The sequence below is a fragment of the Elephantulus edwardii genome, unplaced genomic scaffold (genome assembly GCF_000299155.1).
Source record: "Elephantulus edwardii isolate Elephantulus edwardi_28Jun2011 unplaced genomic scaffold, EleEdw1.0 scaffold00168, whole genome shotgun sequence".
Lineage (NCBI taxonomy): Eukaryota > Metazoa > Chordata > Mammalia > Macroscelidea > Macroscelididae > Elephantulus > Elephantulus edwardii.
Window position 1 is genome coordinate 6640313 of NW_006399918.1, and position 15159 is coordinate 6655471.

At 41.0% G+C, this 15159-nt stretch overlaps 1 protein-coding gene across 1 annotated transcript in view; it reads right to left on the reverse strand.

Moving 5' to 3' along the window:
• ITLN2 (intelectin 2) overlaps positions 1 to 14628 on the reverse strand; it is a 16992-nt gene extending 2364 nt beyond the window's left edge. The window contains exons 1-8 of the mRNA XM_006895541.1: positions 14620 to 14628; positions 14036 to 14099; positions 12238 to 12288; positions 12089 to 12196; positions 6709 to 6956; positions 6206 to 6364; positions 5699 to 5819; positions 3412 to 3515 (exon numbers count right to left, since the gene is read on the reverse strand). Coding sequence (XP_006895603.1) covers positions 3412 to 3515; positions 5699 to 5819; positions 6206 to 6364; positions 6709 to 6956; positions 12089 to 12196; positions 12238 to 12288; positions 14036 to 14093 — 849 coding nt within the window. The 5' untranslated portion in view covers positions 14094 to 14099; positions 14620 to 14628. The remainder of the gene's footprint in view (positions 1 to 3411; positions 3516 to 5698; positions 5820 to 6205; positions 6365 to 6708; positions 6957 to 12088; positions 12197 to 12237; positions 12289 to 14035; positions 14100 to 14619) is intronic.
• Positions 14629 to 15159: the final 531 nt, after the last annotated feature.

Consider the following 15159-nt stretch of genomic DNA (forward strand, 5'->3'; position numbering starts at 1 on the left):
GGCTTCCCTTTTTACCCTACTGGAGAAGTTTTTGGATGTGCATAGGGATTTGAGTCTTAGAAGGTCCCATTCATCTATGTTATCTTCTCCTGGTTGTACCTTTTCCAAGCTTATTTGAAGAACCGTGACTTCACAAGTCACTCAGTCACATGAAGGGGCAAAATGAAGTTACTCTAGACTTCATTCTCCTCTTTTCAACTGATCATGAGAAAGCTGCTTATTCTATCATTTAATGTTTTTAGGGTTCATCAGTATTTGCCCATAAGAATGGGCACTAATCTATTTCATGCCTATGTCTAAACTATTGCACCTGTTCCAACACTAGTCTCTTTGGCTCTAGTCTCTTCTTGCCAAAATCTTTCTACATCTTTGATCACAAAGATGATCAAGTCACTCCTCTTAAAATGCACTTATGGTTCCCCATCACCTACTACATAAAGTCCAAAATCATTGACAAATGTAAAAATCTTCCAAGATCCAATCATGTTTGACATTTCTAACATTAGATCCTGCCTTTATTCAACATACATTCTATGTTTCAAGATTACAAAGCAGCTTGCTGCTTTCTTAAGTTACCATGCACTCACAAATGCTAATAACAATAAATAGTCACTCAACCAAATTTGCACTGAGAGCTTATAAACTTCTCTACTGCCAATAGCTTCTCCAAGTATGTTTGTTGTGTACTGTAGAGACAGAACCAACTCATATGTGACCCTCCAGTAAGTTTTCAGAGGCAGTAATTGCATTAGGAGGACATTATCCAACCTTCTCCTTGGAGCAGCTGGTGGCCTCGAACCGCATGCCTTTGGGATAGAGTACAGCTTCTTGCCACTAGTCTACTAAAGCTGCCTTTTATGGTGTCAATAAAAGTAAGCCCTAGTCAGACTTAGGGAGACCAAGTTTTACTATGAAAAGCTAAACCTCGGGTAAAATATAATTCCTCATGTTTCTCATGCAAACTCAGTCAAGAAAGAGTTAAAGAGTTCCACAGAATATCTCTGCATACAAGCCTCACTCACACCACTCCACTTGAGTCTCTGACTCTAAAGGCTGAGAAGCAAACAATAAATCCCTAGTCTTTTCTTATTAGTCCTCAAAGGCCCAGGATCTCTGTACCTGAACAACAAGAACCTTACATTAAAGACCCAGCAAGAGAAAAAGAAAGGTCATATTCCTACACATCTGCACACACTTCCACAACAAATCACACTCAACACACATTTAAAAATACACACTGACAAACTAAACACTTACGCATGTACACTTGAGTCCCCAGAATGACTTTAAACATTCCCCCCCCTTCTTTTAATTTTAATTGTGATTTTAATGATAGTTCACAGAAAAGTTGGTAGACCTCAGAGTTCAGTGCTTAGGAAAGACCTGGGGAAAAGACTTGGTTGTCCACTGAACTAGAGGGACAAAGATGTGGGGGGGGGGGGGTGATTAATCATGGGGTTGTACAATTTGATGGGTGCTGGGTAAGGGAAATTGGAAGAGTCTGGTCTAGAAAACAATGCATTCTAATTTTGTAAATAAACTAGTATAGTTTAAAAAAAAGAGTGAGAAAGAGATGACTATTTTGAAAACCTTATAGAGTATGGTTCTACTTTGACACATATGGATTTTCTCTAAGTCTGAACTGTTCTTTTATAAAACAGAAAACCAAAAACAAACAAACAAAAAAACACAGGTACATCGAAAAACCTATGTACTTATGATTTTAAAAAAGAGCAGTGAATTCAGACTCAGAGCAAATCAATATGTGTCAAAGTAGAACCATACTCTATAAAAGTTTTCAAAACAGTGATCTCTCAGCTGTGGACAAGCAGGCCTTTCCCTGAGGTCTGTCCTGAGTTCTGAACTCTAAAGCATCATCCCTAAGAAGTTGTGCTGCAAATCCAAAGGCAAAGCCTCTCTGGTGGGTTGAAGATGAGCAACTCCTCCCTTGCCATTTACAGCCTTGGAAATCCACTGAGGGTCAGCTATGAGGGCGAAGTGCTTCATGCATTGCTAAGAATGCATGAAGACTGGTGGTATAAAGGTTAATCATTTGGCTGATTACCAAAAAGCTGGCAATTGGAAACAGCCAGCATCTCCACAGGAGAAATGCCTACAGTGGCAGTTCCACTCTGCCATGTAGAGTCCTATGAGTTGAAAGTTACACTATGGCCCCCATTGTACAACGGCAGCATCGCGTCTTACTAGTTGAATTCTATATACCTTTTTGAGATTCCACAAAACAGTCATCCGCCCTAAAGAATCAACCATATGCCAACAGCAAATCTAAGAAATAATCTATCATGTTCCCAGAGTTCTTATTTAACTTTCTATTATAAGGTTACCCATGGCGGACAGTGTTTGGTAGGGCTCCCTGGTTAAAACAAGCTTGGAAGCAGGAGTGGCATCCACTTCCATAATAGCTTGCCTCTGGAAACCCTATGAACCTGGAGAAAGGATGAAAGTCACTCAAGGGTTGAGGACTTTCGTTCATAGGGTCGCTATGAGTTGCCTATGACTCGACAGCACTTAACAACACTTAACAACAACAACACTATAAGGCATACTACAAGCTATTTCAATTATGCGTATGTATCTCTGTTTTACTCAATTTATGCTCCTTAAGAAAAATGCTTTCTGTAACACCAAGCACATAGCAGGCCTGCATATTTAAGAGGGGAGAAATCAATGCATACAGACATAGGTGCAAACACACATTAGTGAACAGTGTAACGGGCTACAGAGATAGAAGGAAGAGCAGTTTCCTCCCGTGTGATTTACTGCCTCTGAAAACCCACCAGAGTGTCTGCTATAGGTTGGTTCTGACTCTACAGTACACGACAACAAGGGGCTAAAGAGGAAAGTGTAGGAAACATTTCTCAAGAAAGCGATCATAGACACTTTGCCTCTACTGCCTGTATTCCCATCATTCCGTAGGTCCTAGTCTTTGGGGTCCATACATAAAAGCACAGCTGACTCATCCTGGCTGGGAAACTGGTGACTGAAGGAGAAATAAAGATGGTTAGTGACTTTAGTCAAAAGAACCAACTCCCATTTCTCAGAGTGTCAAGTTAGAAGTAGAGAGAGAGTCTTGAGTGAATGACCCCATTTTGATGGTTCTGACTCCCTCTTGTCTGAGTCACAAGAGGTCAATTCCAGAATCTCTCCCCTATAAAGAATGGAGAAAAAAAATTTAAACCATAAATCTTCTAGTAGTTATTATTTAGAGAAATACCTTGTAAGCAAAACACAAAAGTACTAACCACAGACGAAATCTCAATAAACTGGACTTTATTAAAATTAAAAAGTCCCAAAGACACTATTAAGAGAGTAAAAAAGCAAAGCACAAACATACATCAACATACTCCACGTATGCACACCTACAGACCCTTGATCTCCATGAAGACTCACATGCTCAGTGTTGCAGCCAGTAACTTTCATTCCAGCACACAGGGCATTGGCGGCTCTCTCATTATTAAACACCCTGAACTGGACAAATCCTGCAACAAATTCACCTAGAAAAGAAGAAACATAAAAAAGACTGGAGTATTCAAAGGACTAGCACAGAGGTTAAAAAAAATTCAGACTACAGTCCTGCACTTTAGTCTGTGGGTTGAAGCCCTGCTCATCCGTGGACAAGGTTCAAAGGGAGCTTCTCCACCTCCAGAGACTGAAGAGGACAAAATCTGGGCCCCACAAGAATTTATGTATCCGCCAAAGGCTTAAGTGGTAAATTTAAAAGGAAAACTTTACAGACCATTACAAACAAAACAAAACAAAAAAGCCCTCAAAGGTGCAGTAGAAATAGATAGCTATCAAATATGGTCAATATGTTTCTTTCAAAACATTTCTCATCCAATTGTATCTCTTTGTTTCCCCTATAATTACTTGTTTTCAATGAGATAAGTGAATATGTAGTAATATCTGTGACTTTTCTATCAACAACTTTTCTTTCTTATATCCAAATGATGTCATCTTTTTAAAGATTAAGTAAAGTTGTCTTTCATATTTTTTTCTGATCACTTGAACATGCACCTTTTCTTAACTACCAAAAAGACAAATAAATAAACACTGCTATCCAGTAGATTCTGACTTATAACAGCCCTATTACAGAGTAGACTGACCCAAGAACACTGTGACACTGTTGAGTCAACTCCGAGAATGATTACCCATGGTGGACAGTGTTTGGTGAAGCTTCCAGAGTGAAACAATCTTGGAAGCAGGAGTGGCATCCACTTCCATAATAGCTTGTCTCTGGAAACCCTATGAACCTGGAGAGAGCATGAAATTTATACAGGAGGTGTCCAGGACTTTCATTCCCAGGGTCGCTATGAGTCACCCGCAACTCGACTGCACTTAAGAACAACATGAATCTTTACTCTTTACAGAAACAGACTGCCTCATCTTTCACCCTCGAGAAGCTGGTGAGTTTGAATCGCTGGCCTTTCAGGTTGTTGTTGTTTTTTGTTGTTGTTATGTGACATCAAGTTGTCCACTACTCATAGCGACCCTATAGCCAACAACTCTGAACCTTGCCCTATCCTGAGCCAGTTTCACTGATTCCAACACATTTAATCCCACTGCCCCAATAATCATGTCAATCCATCTTATCCTGGGCCTTCCTCTCCTGCACTGTCCCTCCCTCCTACCAAATATGAAGTACTTCTCAAGGATTACTCCCTCCTGGCCACGTGCTCAAAGTATGTTGAGATAAAGCTTCAAAATTATTGCCTCCAAGGAGAAACTTGGTTTCACCCTCGCCAGGACAGACCTATTTGTTCTCCTGGCAGTCCATGGTATGTTCAATACTCTTCTCCAGCACCATAACTCAAAGGTATCCATTCTTCTTCTGTCATCCTTAGTCATTGTCCAGCTCTCTGATGTCTAGAATGTAACTGTGAAGACCATGATCTGCATCAAGCGCACCTTAACTCTAGACTAACATCATTGCCCCACAGCACTCTGGAGAGATACCTGACAGAAGACCTCCCCAGTGCAATTCATCTTTTGATTTCCTGACTGCTGGTGCCAGGAGTGTTGATTGTGGAGCCAAGTAAACGGAAATTGTTAACAACCTCAACCTTTTCTCCACATTCCTCATGGTGCTGTGAATTGGCCCAGTGGTGAGAACCTTTGCCTTCTTGATGTTGAGCTTCAATCCATATTGAAGACTACAGTCTTTAACTTTCTGTAGCGAACACTTCAGGTCCTCCTCAGTTTCAGCAAGCAAGGTAGTATCATCTGCATAGTGCAAGTTGTTGACGAGTCTTCCTTCTAACCTCATGCCACACTCCTCCTCTAAAGTCCAGCCTCTCAAATGATCTGTTCCTGGTAACATTCAATATTTTAACTGCACTACTAGTATAAAATGGCATCTGAGGTGGTTAAAGATAGAGACTGTGAGGTTTATGCTAGAGTTTATATTCTAGCACTGCTGTTACATAACACGAGGCTACCAGGAAGTTCCTAAACTCTCAATGTTTGGCCTCTCAATCAATAAAACCAGACAATAGTCATCCTAACATCATAAATTTTTCAAGATGAATTAATGATACAAATTATCCCCTTTCCTAGGAAACTGGCTGATATCTTTTAAGTGCTCAGCACATGTTAGCAATTATTGTTCTTACTAGTTACCATTCCTTTCCTAAGAAGCCAAAGACAAATTGATAACTTAGCTTAGGGAGAAAATACTTACTCTGACCATATGGTGAGTAATAAGATGCTGTTTTCTTAGCATCACCAAAGTCATAGACCACAGGAATTGCGGGACCGTTGCCAGTCTGGCATGCCCCTAATCCATATTTCACTGGGTATTTCTGAAAAGACCCAAATTGAAGGTGGCATGAGCAGAACAGAACGCTGTCATAACAAATATGGAGGTCAGGTGGCTTGCTTCGAGGCAGCTATCATTATTCAAAAACTGGTCTTAATAAGAGTGACTCTTTTTATCACAGCTGTGGTTTTCTGCAATAACAAGGCACTTGTTTCCCGCCTTTCCCTCATCCTTCTCTCCCATAGGACTAACTCACAGTTCCTCAGAGAGAGGGGAGACACCAATGAATAGTGAGCTAGAGGCAGGAGAAACAGTCATATATAGGCACGTGGTAATGACACAGGACAATAGAAGGTAAAATCATTCCCCAACCAAAACATTTCAAACTCAGGTCACCAAATCAACCCACCCACCCAGAAGCCTGCATACCTGGTAGAGTCCAAACAGATTGTTTCCCAGACCAGAGAAGAAGCTACTGTTGGTGTGATACCTCAGCAGGGAACTATTCCTCCAATGTTGCAGTGGGGACTTGTTGGGGACATGCCAGATGCCCAAGTCCCCTGCCTGGATGTCATAATAGCCGGGGTTCTGGAGAACAAGAGGCATTAATATCAAGCAGCTAGGAGGTCACAGGAAGCAAAGGACCTAGTATACACAAAGGCTTCATCGCACTGACAGCCCAGGAATTCAGTGACCAGTTGGCAACAGTGCTCAGACATCTGCTTCCAGCACATGGTTACACTCTCCCTCCACTCAAGACCCGAAAATGTCATTTGGAGGAAACTGAGATTTAAGACACCTAAGTCTTTTCTTTCTCTTCAACCCAAGCTCCACATCCCAATCTCAATCTCCCAATCTTATCTTCTACACACGATGCTCCAGCCAAACCTATTCTCTCATCATTTCCCAAGTGAGTTGTGAGTGGCTCTAACCTTGTAGTCATCGCTCGTGGCTCCCTCTGCAGAACCAAAGGTGTTGTAATTGGCCCAGTTGCCGTCCCCTTCTGGGTAGTCTGCTCGGCTGCCCTGCTGACTGGACCAGCGATCACCCACTGTGCATTTTCCTTGCATGCTGTTCTCATGCACACTGGCCACCAGGGTCCAGCCACCACCCCCAGAGGTCATGTCACAGAAGGTCTGGTAGATGACACCATTCTCTGTACGCAGGAAATACAGGCCATCTGTGGAGAGAACCACCAGAAGAACTTCCATGTCAGAGAACACACAACCCATCTCAGACACCAGAATCAGGAAGTCTCTGGGAAAGTAAACATATACCAATAATGCTCCCTCCCACATATATTCACCTATTGGAAGATCATTCTCCTAAGATAACTGGCATTTCTTGTCATCTTATGACTGCCTTTGATCAACACTATTTATATAGATGTTTATATATCAAGCTTCCTTAAAGGACATAATGTCTTCCTCTGAATAGGGATCACTCTGGCTAGGAGAGGGCAGAAACCCTTTTCCAGTCTTCAGGTTATCACTGGAAACTTCTGTGCATCTCATAGCAAAGAGCAGGCATGGTTACATGCCCACCACTCTGGTAACCTTCCATATCCCTAAATAGGACACATAAGCAAGGGTAAGCCAGAGTTGACATGTTGTTGTTGTTGTTTATGTGACATCAAGTTGCCTGCAACTTATAGCGACCCTACGTACAACAGCCCTAAACTCTGCTCTGTCCTGTGCCAATCTTGCTGTCTCTGACACACCTACCCCATTACTCCAGTCATTGAATCAATCCGTCTCATTAAGGGTCTTCCTCTCTTGTGCTGTCTCTCTATCCTCCCAAGCATGACATTTCTCTCCTGCCTTGTAACATGTCCAAGGTATGTCAGACAAAACTTCAGAATTCTTGTCTCCAAGGAGCAGCCTGGTCTCACCCTCTCTAAGATGAATCTGTTTGTTCTTCTAATAGTTCATGGTATATTCAATACTCTTCTCCAGCATAAATTCTCCTTCTATCATCCTTAGTCACTGTCCAGCTCTCTGATATATGGCCTGTATCAAGTGCACCTTAGTCTCCAAACTGACATCATTGCTCTTCAGTACATTGGAGAGTTCTCTGACAGCAGACTTTCCCAATGTAATTTGTCTTCTAATTGCCTGGCTGCTAGTACCAAGAGTGTTGATTGTGGAGCCAAGCAAACTAAAGCTGTTAGTGATCTCTTCACCATCTATCATGATGCTGCCAAATGCCAGCATTTGCTGCCAGGTGGTAGTTAATTACATGAAATACACAATGTGGGAAGGATTATATGCAAATCAATTAGAAAATGGAAGTGGAGATATGCATTATATAAATAAATACTAGATATTGTAGATATAGAAAGGGTGCAATTCCACCTTGGCCAGTGTTAGATTGGAAATAAGAAAAGGGAAGATTTGTCCTGGAGATAAGTTTGTTAAATGTAGAATATGGTAGTGGGTGCTGGGGCTTAATCTAGGGGGAAGATTAAGTCCATCTAATACTCTGAGGAGATTTGACTTTTAATTTGAATTTTAATGGATTCACATTTGAAAGAAAGGCAAGCAGGAAGACAGAGAAAGAAAGGGGAAGGGGGAAGAAAGAGAGACTAATATTTTATAACTGTAACAAGTTGTTTGATTTGTGAGGCAGGGTAAAGTTTGTGCCCATCAAAGTCCACTTTCAGGACTTGACGTTAAATGGAGCTGTCAAGTATGCTCACTCATAAAGATCACTTGGACTCACCGGAGTGGAAGTAGGAAGCACAACAATAAATGAAGAGACAGGATCAACTTGGACCTGTTCCTTCACCGCTGTCCGCCTAGCACAGATAAAATCACAGCTGTATGAGTAATTGAAAAATGCTTGCTGGCTGGAGTCATAAGGACTCCTGGCTTACTGACTTGGCCCCATGTAGAGGCTAAGGCTGAGTGAAGGGACCAACCAGTCCGGAACACAGGGAGAAGTGTGAACTTCTGAGTTTGTGGCTGATGCCCATTTGGACCTAGCAATGGATGACTGGGGGTGAGTTGACCGGAACTCAACCAGGTGAAGAGAAGATGATTCGTACTGTGAACTAGTATTGATTAATACAACCTGATGGCTTGCTCTAGACTGGACTTCACTTGTGAATACAGATACTCAAAGTTTCCAATCTGAACAGAATATTCTTCAGTAAAAGGGATATTCTTGTTCCCTCAGAGTACTGATTTGGTAGGTATGGGAAAATCAGAAATTGGTTACCTAAAAAGGGGATATTAAGGTATGAGGCATGAAGTAGCTCATTTAAATGCTTTTGTGAATATAATTATTAGTAAGATGATTGTAAGGGGGGGACCCTCCAATTCACAATGTAAATGAAAGATTGTATAAAACACAATTTACATGCATGAAATGCAATGTATATGAATGATTGTATGCAAATCAATTTAAAAAAGAATTGAAGAAGATAATATTTTGCTGAGCTTGACTTTGTTGTCCAGCTGAGTTGTTGTTGCTAAATGCCATTAAGTCAACTATGATTCATAGTGACACCGTGAACTGATCTGAACTTTACCCAATCCTGTGCCATCCTGCCAATCACTCAAGTCCATTATTGCAGTTACTGTACCAATTTATAATGATGAATATCTTCCTCTCTTTCTCTGACCCTCCACCTTTCCCAGCATGTCCTTTTCCAAGGACTTACCCCTTCTGACAACATGACCGAAGTTTGTGAGATGAAGTTTCACCTTCCCTGCCTCCAAGGAGCGCCCTGATTGCACTTCCTCCAAGAAAGACTTGTTTGCTCTCTTGGCAGTCCAGGGGATATTTAGTACTCTTCTCCAGCACCATAACTCAAAGGCATCCATTCTTTTTCTGTCATCCATATTTACTGCCCAACTTTCATAAGCGTTGTTGTTGTTGAGTGTCATTGAGGCAGAACTTACCCATAGCTGACACTCCAGTGGGTTTTCAGAAGCAATAAATTGAATGAGAGGAGCAGCTGGTGGATTCAAACTGCATGCCTTTGAGAATGCAGCACAGTTTCTTCTTTCTTTTTTTTTCTTTTTATTAATGTTAATGAAAGTTTACAGAGACTTAAGGTTTCCATTCATTCATTGTTGCACTTTTCTCCCTACCTCCCTCCTTCCCCCAATTCACTCTTCTTGAAAAGTAAAATAAAAACTCTTTTATTGTTATGCAATTCCTCCCCCAAAGTCCACTCTGTGCAGCCTTCATTCTGTAATCCTGTCATAAATACCCAATCAGTTCCTCCCAAACAGTTCTCTCCCTCATCTATTTCAACGGAGTATATATCATTCCTCCTCTCCTTCTCTGTCTTCTCTCAACCTGGATGTCAGTCCCGTTTTAAACAGTGGCCCTATGCAATATTTGTCCTTTTGTGACTGAGATATTTCACTCAGCATAATGTCCTCCAGGGTCATACATTTTGCATAATATTTCATGATTTCCTTGTTTTTCAATGCTGCATAGTATTCCATTGTGCGAATATACAAGAGCTTCTCTGTTTGTAGATGAGCACTTAAGTTGTTTCCAGCTCTTTACTATTGCAAACAATGCCACAATAAACATGAGCGTGCATATATCTGCTTGGGTGGTGGTTGTTGTTTTGTTAGGGTAAATTCCCAGTAGCGGAATTGCTGGATCAATTGGTATTTCGGTTTGCAACGTTTTGAGAAAGCGCTATACAGCTTTCTATAGTGATTGCACCATTTTACATGCCCACCAACAGTGAATGAGAGTTCCAGTTTCTCCACAACCTCGCCAGCATATGACGTTGGCTATTCTGTTAAATTTTGCTATTCTGACTGGTGTGAGATGATATCTCATAGTTGTTTTGATTTGCATCTCTCTTAGATCTAGGGATTTTTAATTTCTTCATGTGCTTGTTAGCCATCTGAATGTCTTCTTTGGTGAAGTGTCTGTTCAAATCCTGTGCCCACTTTTCAATTTAGTTGTTCACCTCTATCTTGTTTGTGGTGCCCATGCATTTTATAAATTCTAGATATAAGTTCCTTGTCTGACATGTCATTACCAAATATTTTTTTCCCAGTCTGTGGCTTCCCTTTTAACCCTGTTGGAGAAGGTTTTGGATGTGCATAGGTATTTGATTCTTAGAAGGTCCCATTTATCTATTTTATCTTCTCCTGCTTGTAAACCTCCCTCATTAGCATAGAAAGTAGTTGAAAAGGTCATGACTTGGATCAGGTACACTTTGGTCTTTAAAATGAAGACCTTGCTCTTTAGCTTTTTGGAGAGGTCATTGACAGCAAATGTTCCTAATCCAGCACATCTTTTGTTTTCTTGACTGCTGCTGCCACAGGTGTTCATTGTGGATCCAAGCAAAATGAAATCATTGACATTGCAGTCTTTCCTTTATACATGATGTCTGTTGATGAAGTGGTAAGAATTTTTTTCTCTGATTTTGAGATATATTCCATATTAAAGGCTATATAGTCTTTGCTCTTCTGCAGCAAGTGCTTCAAGTCATCTTAACTTCACAAGCAAGATGTTTCATCTGCATAATGTAGGTTGCTGATGAATCTTCCTCTAATCTTGTTCTTCATGTTGATCAGTTTCTCAGTATTTGCTCAGCATACAGATTGAATAGATATGGAGAAAGGATACAAACTTGATGCTAATATATGTGAGTAATAAAGCAAACATTTAACGGGCTTGATGTTTCATTACTGACCAAACTTTTCACTCTGCTTGACAAAACCATTACCTGTGCAAATGCACTTGGCCCTCTTTGTATCACACTACAAGTGTTGAGACTCAGAGATTAATAAGAGAAATACCAATACTCAGGCTACTGCTGGTGCTATAAATCATAAAATTCTTTGTCTCTGATTTAAGAGTTTCATGTTTCCTGACAGTATATATTAAAGTGTATTAAGTTAACTAACCATTGACTTACAAGAAAAGTAAAACCTCAGACCTTTCACAGTTCTTTGTACCACCTCCCCAGCGCTTGAAATATTGCAGTCTACCTGGCATCCACTTCCAAAACAGCTTGCCTCCAGAAAGTCTATGAACGTAGAGAAACAATGAAAGTTATGCAAGTGTTCAGGTCTTTCATTCATAGGGTCGCTATGAGTCGTCTATGACTCAACAGCACTTAACAACAGCAACTACCTGTGTCATGAAGCTCATGTCTGATGGAAGTGGAGTGAAATAGAAGACTGTCAAAATTTCCACTCGAAACCAACTTGAGTGGCAGCCGCGGTCTGACAGTGTACTGAGTATCTATCTGCAAATTTCCATAACTGGATTCTCTTTGGCTATAAAGTTATTTCCAGGAGAGAGTGCTAGGATTGTTTCTTTACTCACCAGGTGCTTTATGGCAGCTCTCTTTGATTTCCTTGCAGCTTCTAGGCATGGAACGGAGGGAAGAACTAGTGAAGGGGTTGCCCTCTAAAATCTTAAGAGGATTGGTCCCTGCAACGGTACAATATCTCTCATTAATGATCTGGAGCTACTGAAAATGTCTTTCTTCACCACCTCCCAGCTCCTGCTCACTGCAACGCTTCCTCACTGCTTGTGATGTCAGATCTCCAAGACAGATTCTCTCTGCTAAGATGGACACAAGATCTACTACTGAATTAACACTTGAGTACTTCCCTCAATTACTTTAATGCCTGTTATGAATGTCTCATAAACACTGGGCATTCAAAGACAGTTTAACCCATTTACTTACGGGATCATACTCTATAGGCAAGTGTTCAAACAAAAGGCACCCACTTGAGAATGCCTGGGACAGGGACCTTTTTAGGGAAAAGTTGTTGTTATTGTTGTTATATGCCATTGAGTCAGAACTCTCTCACAGCTGACTCTCTAGCAGGTTTTCAGTAATTTTCATGAGAGTAAATTACCCATCTTTCTTTCTCCTACGAAGGAGCTGGTAGAATCAAATCAGGTGCCTTTGAGTTGATAGTGCAGCCTTTTCCTACTAAGCACCAGAGCTCCTTTAAGAGAAAAGAGAGAATGTAATTTAGAGAAGATTGATTCTCATAGGGTGAATAAGAGTTGGGTATAACAGAAGGAAAGGGAATCAACACTCCAGAAAGAAGGGTTGGGATGATTAGCATGTTAAAATGTCTTGAAGAGATACAAAAGAAGGATCCAGCATGCAGAAAAACTACAGTCCTCATTTTCCATGATGAAAACCAAACGTGAGAAATTAGCTGAGTTGGAAGTATTACTTATTGTGCTGTTAATGGAAAGATTAATAGTTCAAATCCACCAGTTGCTCTGCAGAAGTGAGATGGGAGGTCACCTCCTAAAAAGACTGGGAAACTAGACTATTTGTGTGAGTCCAAACTGACCCAATAGCATTGGATTTGGGGCATTATTTTAGTGGTAAAAGGCCTTCTATAACGGTCTAAAAGCCTAGAGATTATTCTGAAAGCCTTGATGAGTGAAGTGGAGGTGCAAGGGGGATGCTAAGCTTTGATTTAAAAGTCTTGGGGAAAATCCTAGACAATTTACGGCATCAAAGCTCTTTGGAGCAAACACTTAACGTCTCTGATAATCTCCTTTCATCATCTCCCAAATTTCACTAGTAAACTCCTCTAACCCCTGGAGAGCTCTAGTAGTGTGGTCCAGAAGGAACTGCGATGCTAACCCCAAAGCTGGTGAATCTACCAGTAGTTCTGCAGGAGAAAGATAGACAAGCTCCTTCTGTGTCATTTATAGCACCTGAAACTCCACTAGAGGGTGGACTATGAGTTGGTTCTGATTTGCATTTTTTTCCCAATTGAACACTTGGTAATCAAATCAGAGGATATATGTGAATGTGCTTTTTAACTAATTAATTAACTAATAGAACACAGCAACAATGAAAACTGACAATTTGTCGTGAGTCTGAGGCCTAGTGGAAGATGTTCCCTTATGCACCACTGACCATCCAGCTACTTTTGAAGAACCAGAGACCAAGGTCAGAGGAGTAGCAATAACTGGGGAGAAACACAATCCTTGAATTTCTTCACGAACACACAGAAGCACATATGTAGGTCCAAGACATGCCTCAGCCAATACCCTAACTGCCTGAGTCTGGACCCCAGGTGAGACCTCAGAGCAGCACCTACCTAGCCAGTGTCTACTACTGACTGCTGCTACTGACTAGCTGACAATGTCTGCTATCAATGATGACTGTGCATGCGTTACCGTGATTTCACCTCTGATCCATAGTACATAGCTGCACAAACCTGCTTTGTTTCCTCCACTCCCCTGAATATCAGACAGCTAAAGGAATCAATGTTCCTAAGAGATATTTACCTGCACTGCATCTTCTAGTGACCACTGAGAGGAACAGCAGAAAGAAGAGTCGCGTCATTGTTCTCTAAGGGAAAACAAAATGTGTATCAATTAAATCTTTTTTTCTTACTCTCCCCTTTAATCCCTGTGCTTTCTGAATTAAGTAACCCAAAATGGAAAAATGGTGTTCTGCACTTCCTAGAAGCACCCAAAAGTCTATATTTCTTTCTAGACAAAAACCACATGGCCCATGGAATTCTTCACATAAAATACCAAATCTCTGAAACTAAAACCATACCTGAGCTGGTATCAGAGTTTCCTCCATACACAGACCTTTTTTTTACACTCAGAAACCTCTTCTTCACCACGAGAGAAAGTTCTCTCCTTCTATGTCACAAATGCCAGAGCTGAGAATTCCCAGTCATATATGCAGGACACTCAGAGCTTCTCCTGAAGAGGTTTTGACGAGAGGTCAAGTGCTGAGTGTTTTCTAGAGAAGCTAAATTATACAAACCCAGCCCACCTAGGCTCACTCCACCTTTCCATGCCTTCTCTAGCCCAGACCACATGCCCCACCCTCTGACTTCTTTCCCTTTCAGGTTCACTAAGATTGTGAGGATAGGGCAGGGTTTCTAATCTACTGTTCAAAGAGTCTCACTGAGTCTTAAATGACTCACTGGCATCTAAAAAAAGTTTGAAAAAGGATATGCAAGTGACTCAAGAAGCTGGGTGCTGTGGTGTTGATCACACAGGTGACACACATCAATTGAGAGAAAAGGAATCTTGCTTCATGAAGATGTGTTTCATGTGTCAGTAGAATAGGCAGTCACTTTCAGTGTTAAACAATCAGACTCTAGAATATATCAATCAGATTTTACAAATACTTGCCTGAGTCCCAGGACACTCTACCCCATGATCAGATGCTCTAGGAACCCAACACATCATCCTAAATAAATTTCTGTCAAAATTCTATTTAAGGAATTTCTCTTTAAACTCCTCTGTGAAGGCTTCCTGATTAATATTTCATCCCAGTATTTAAAAAAAAAAAGATGCAAAGGCCATGCCTGTTCTCTACTAATTATTCCACGAAGAGGAGCTGTCTCCATCATCAGCATCCACAGTACAAAACCAATTCTCATGCCTAT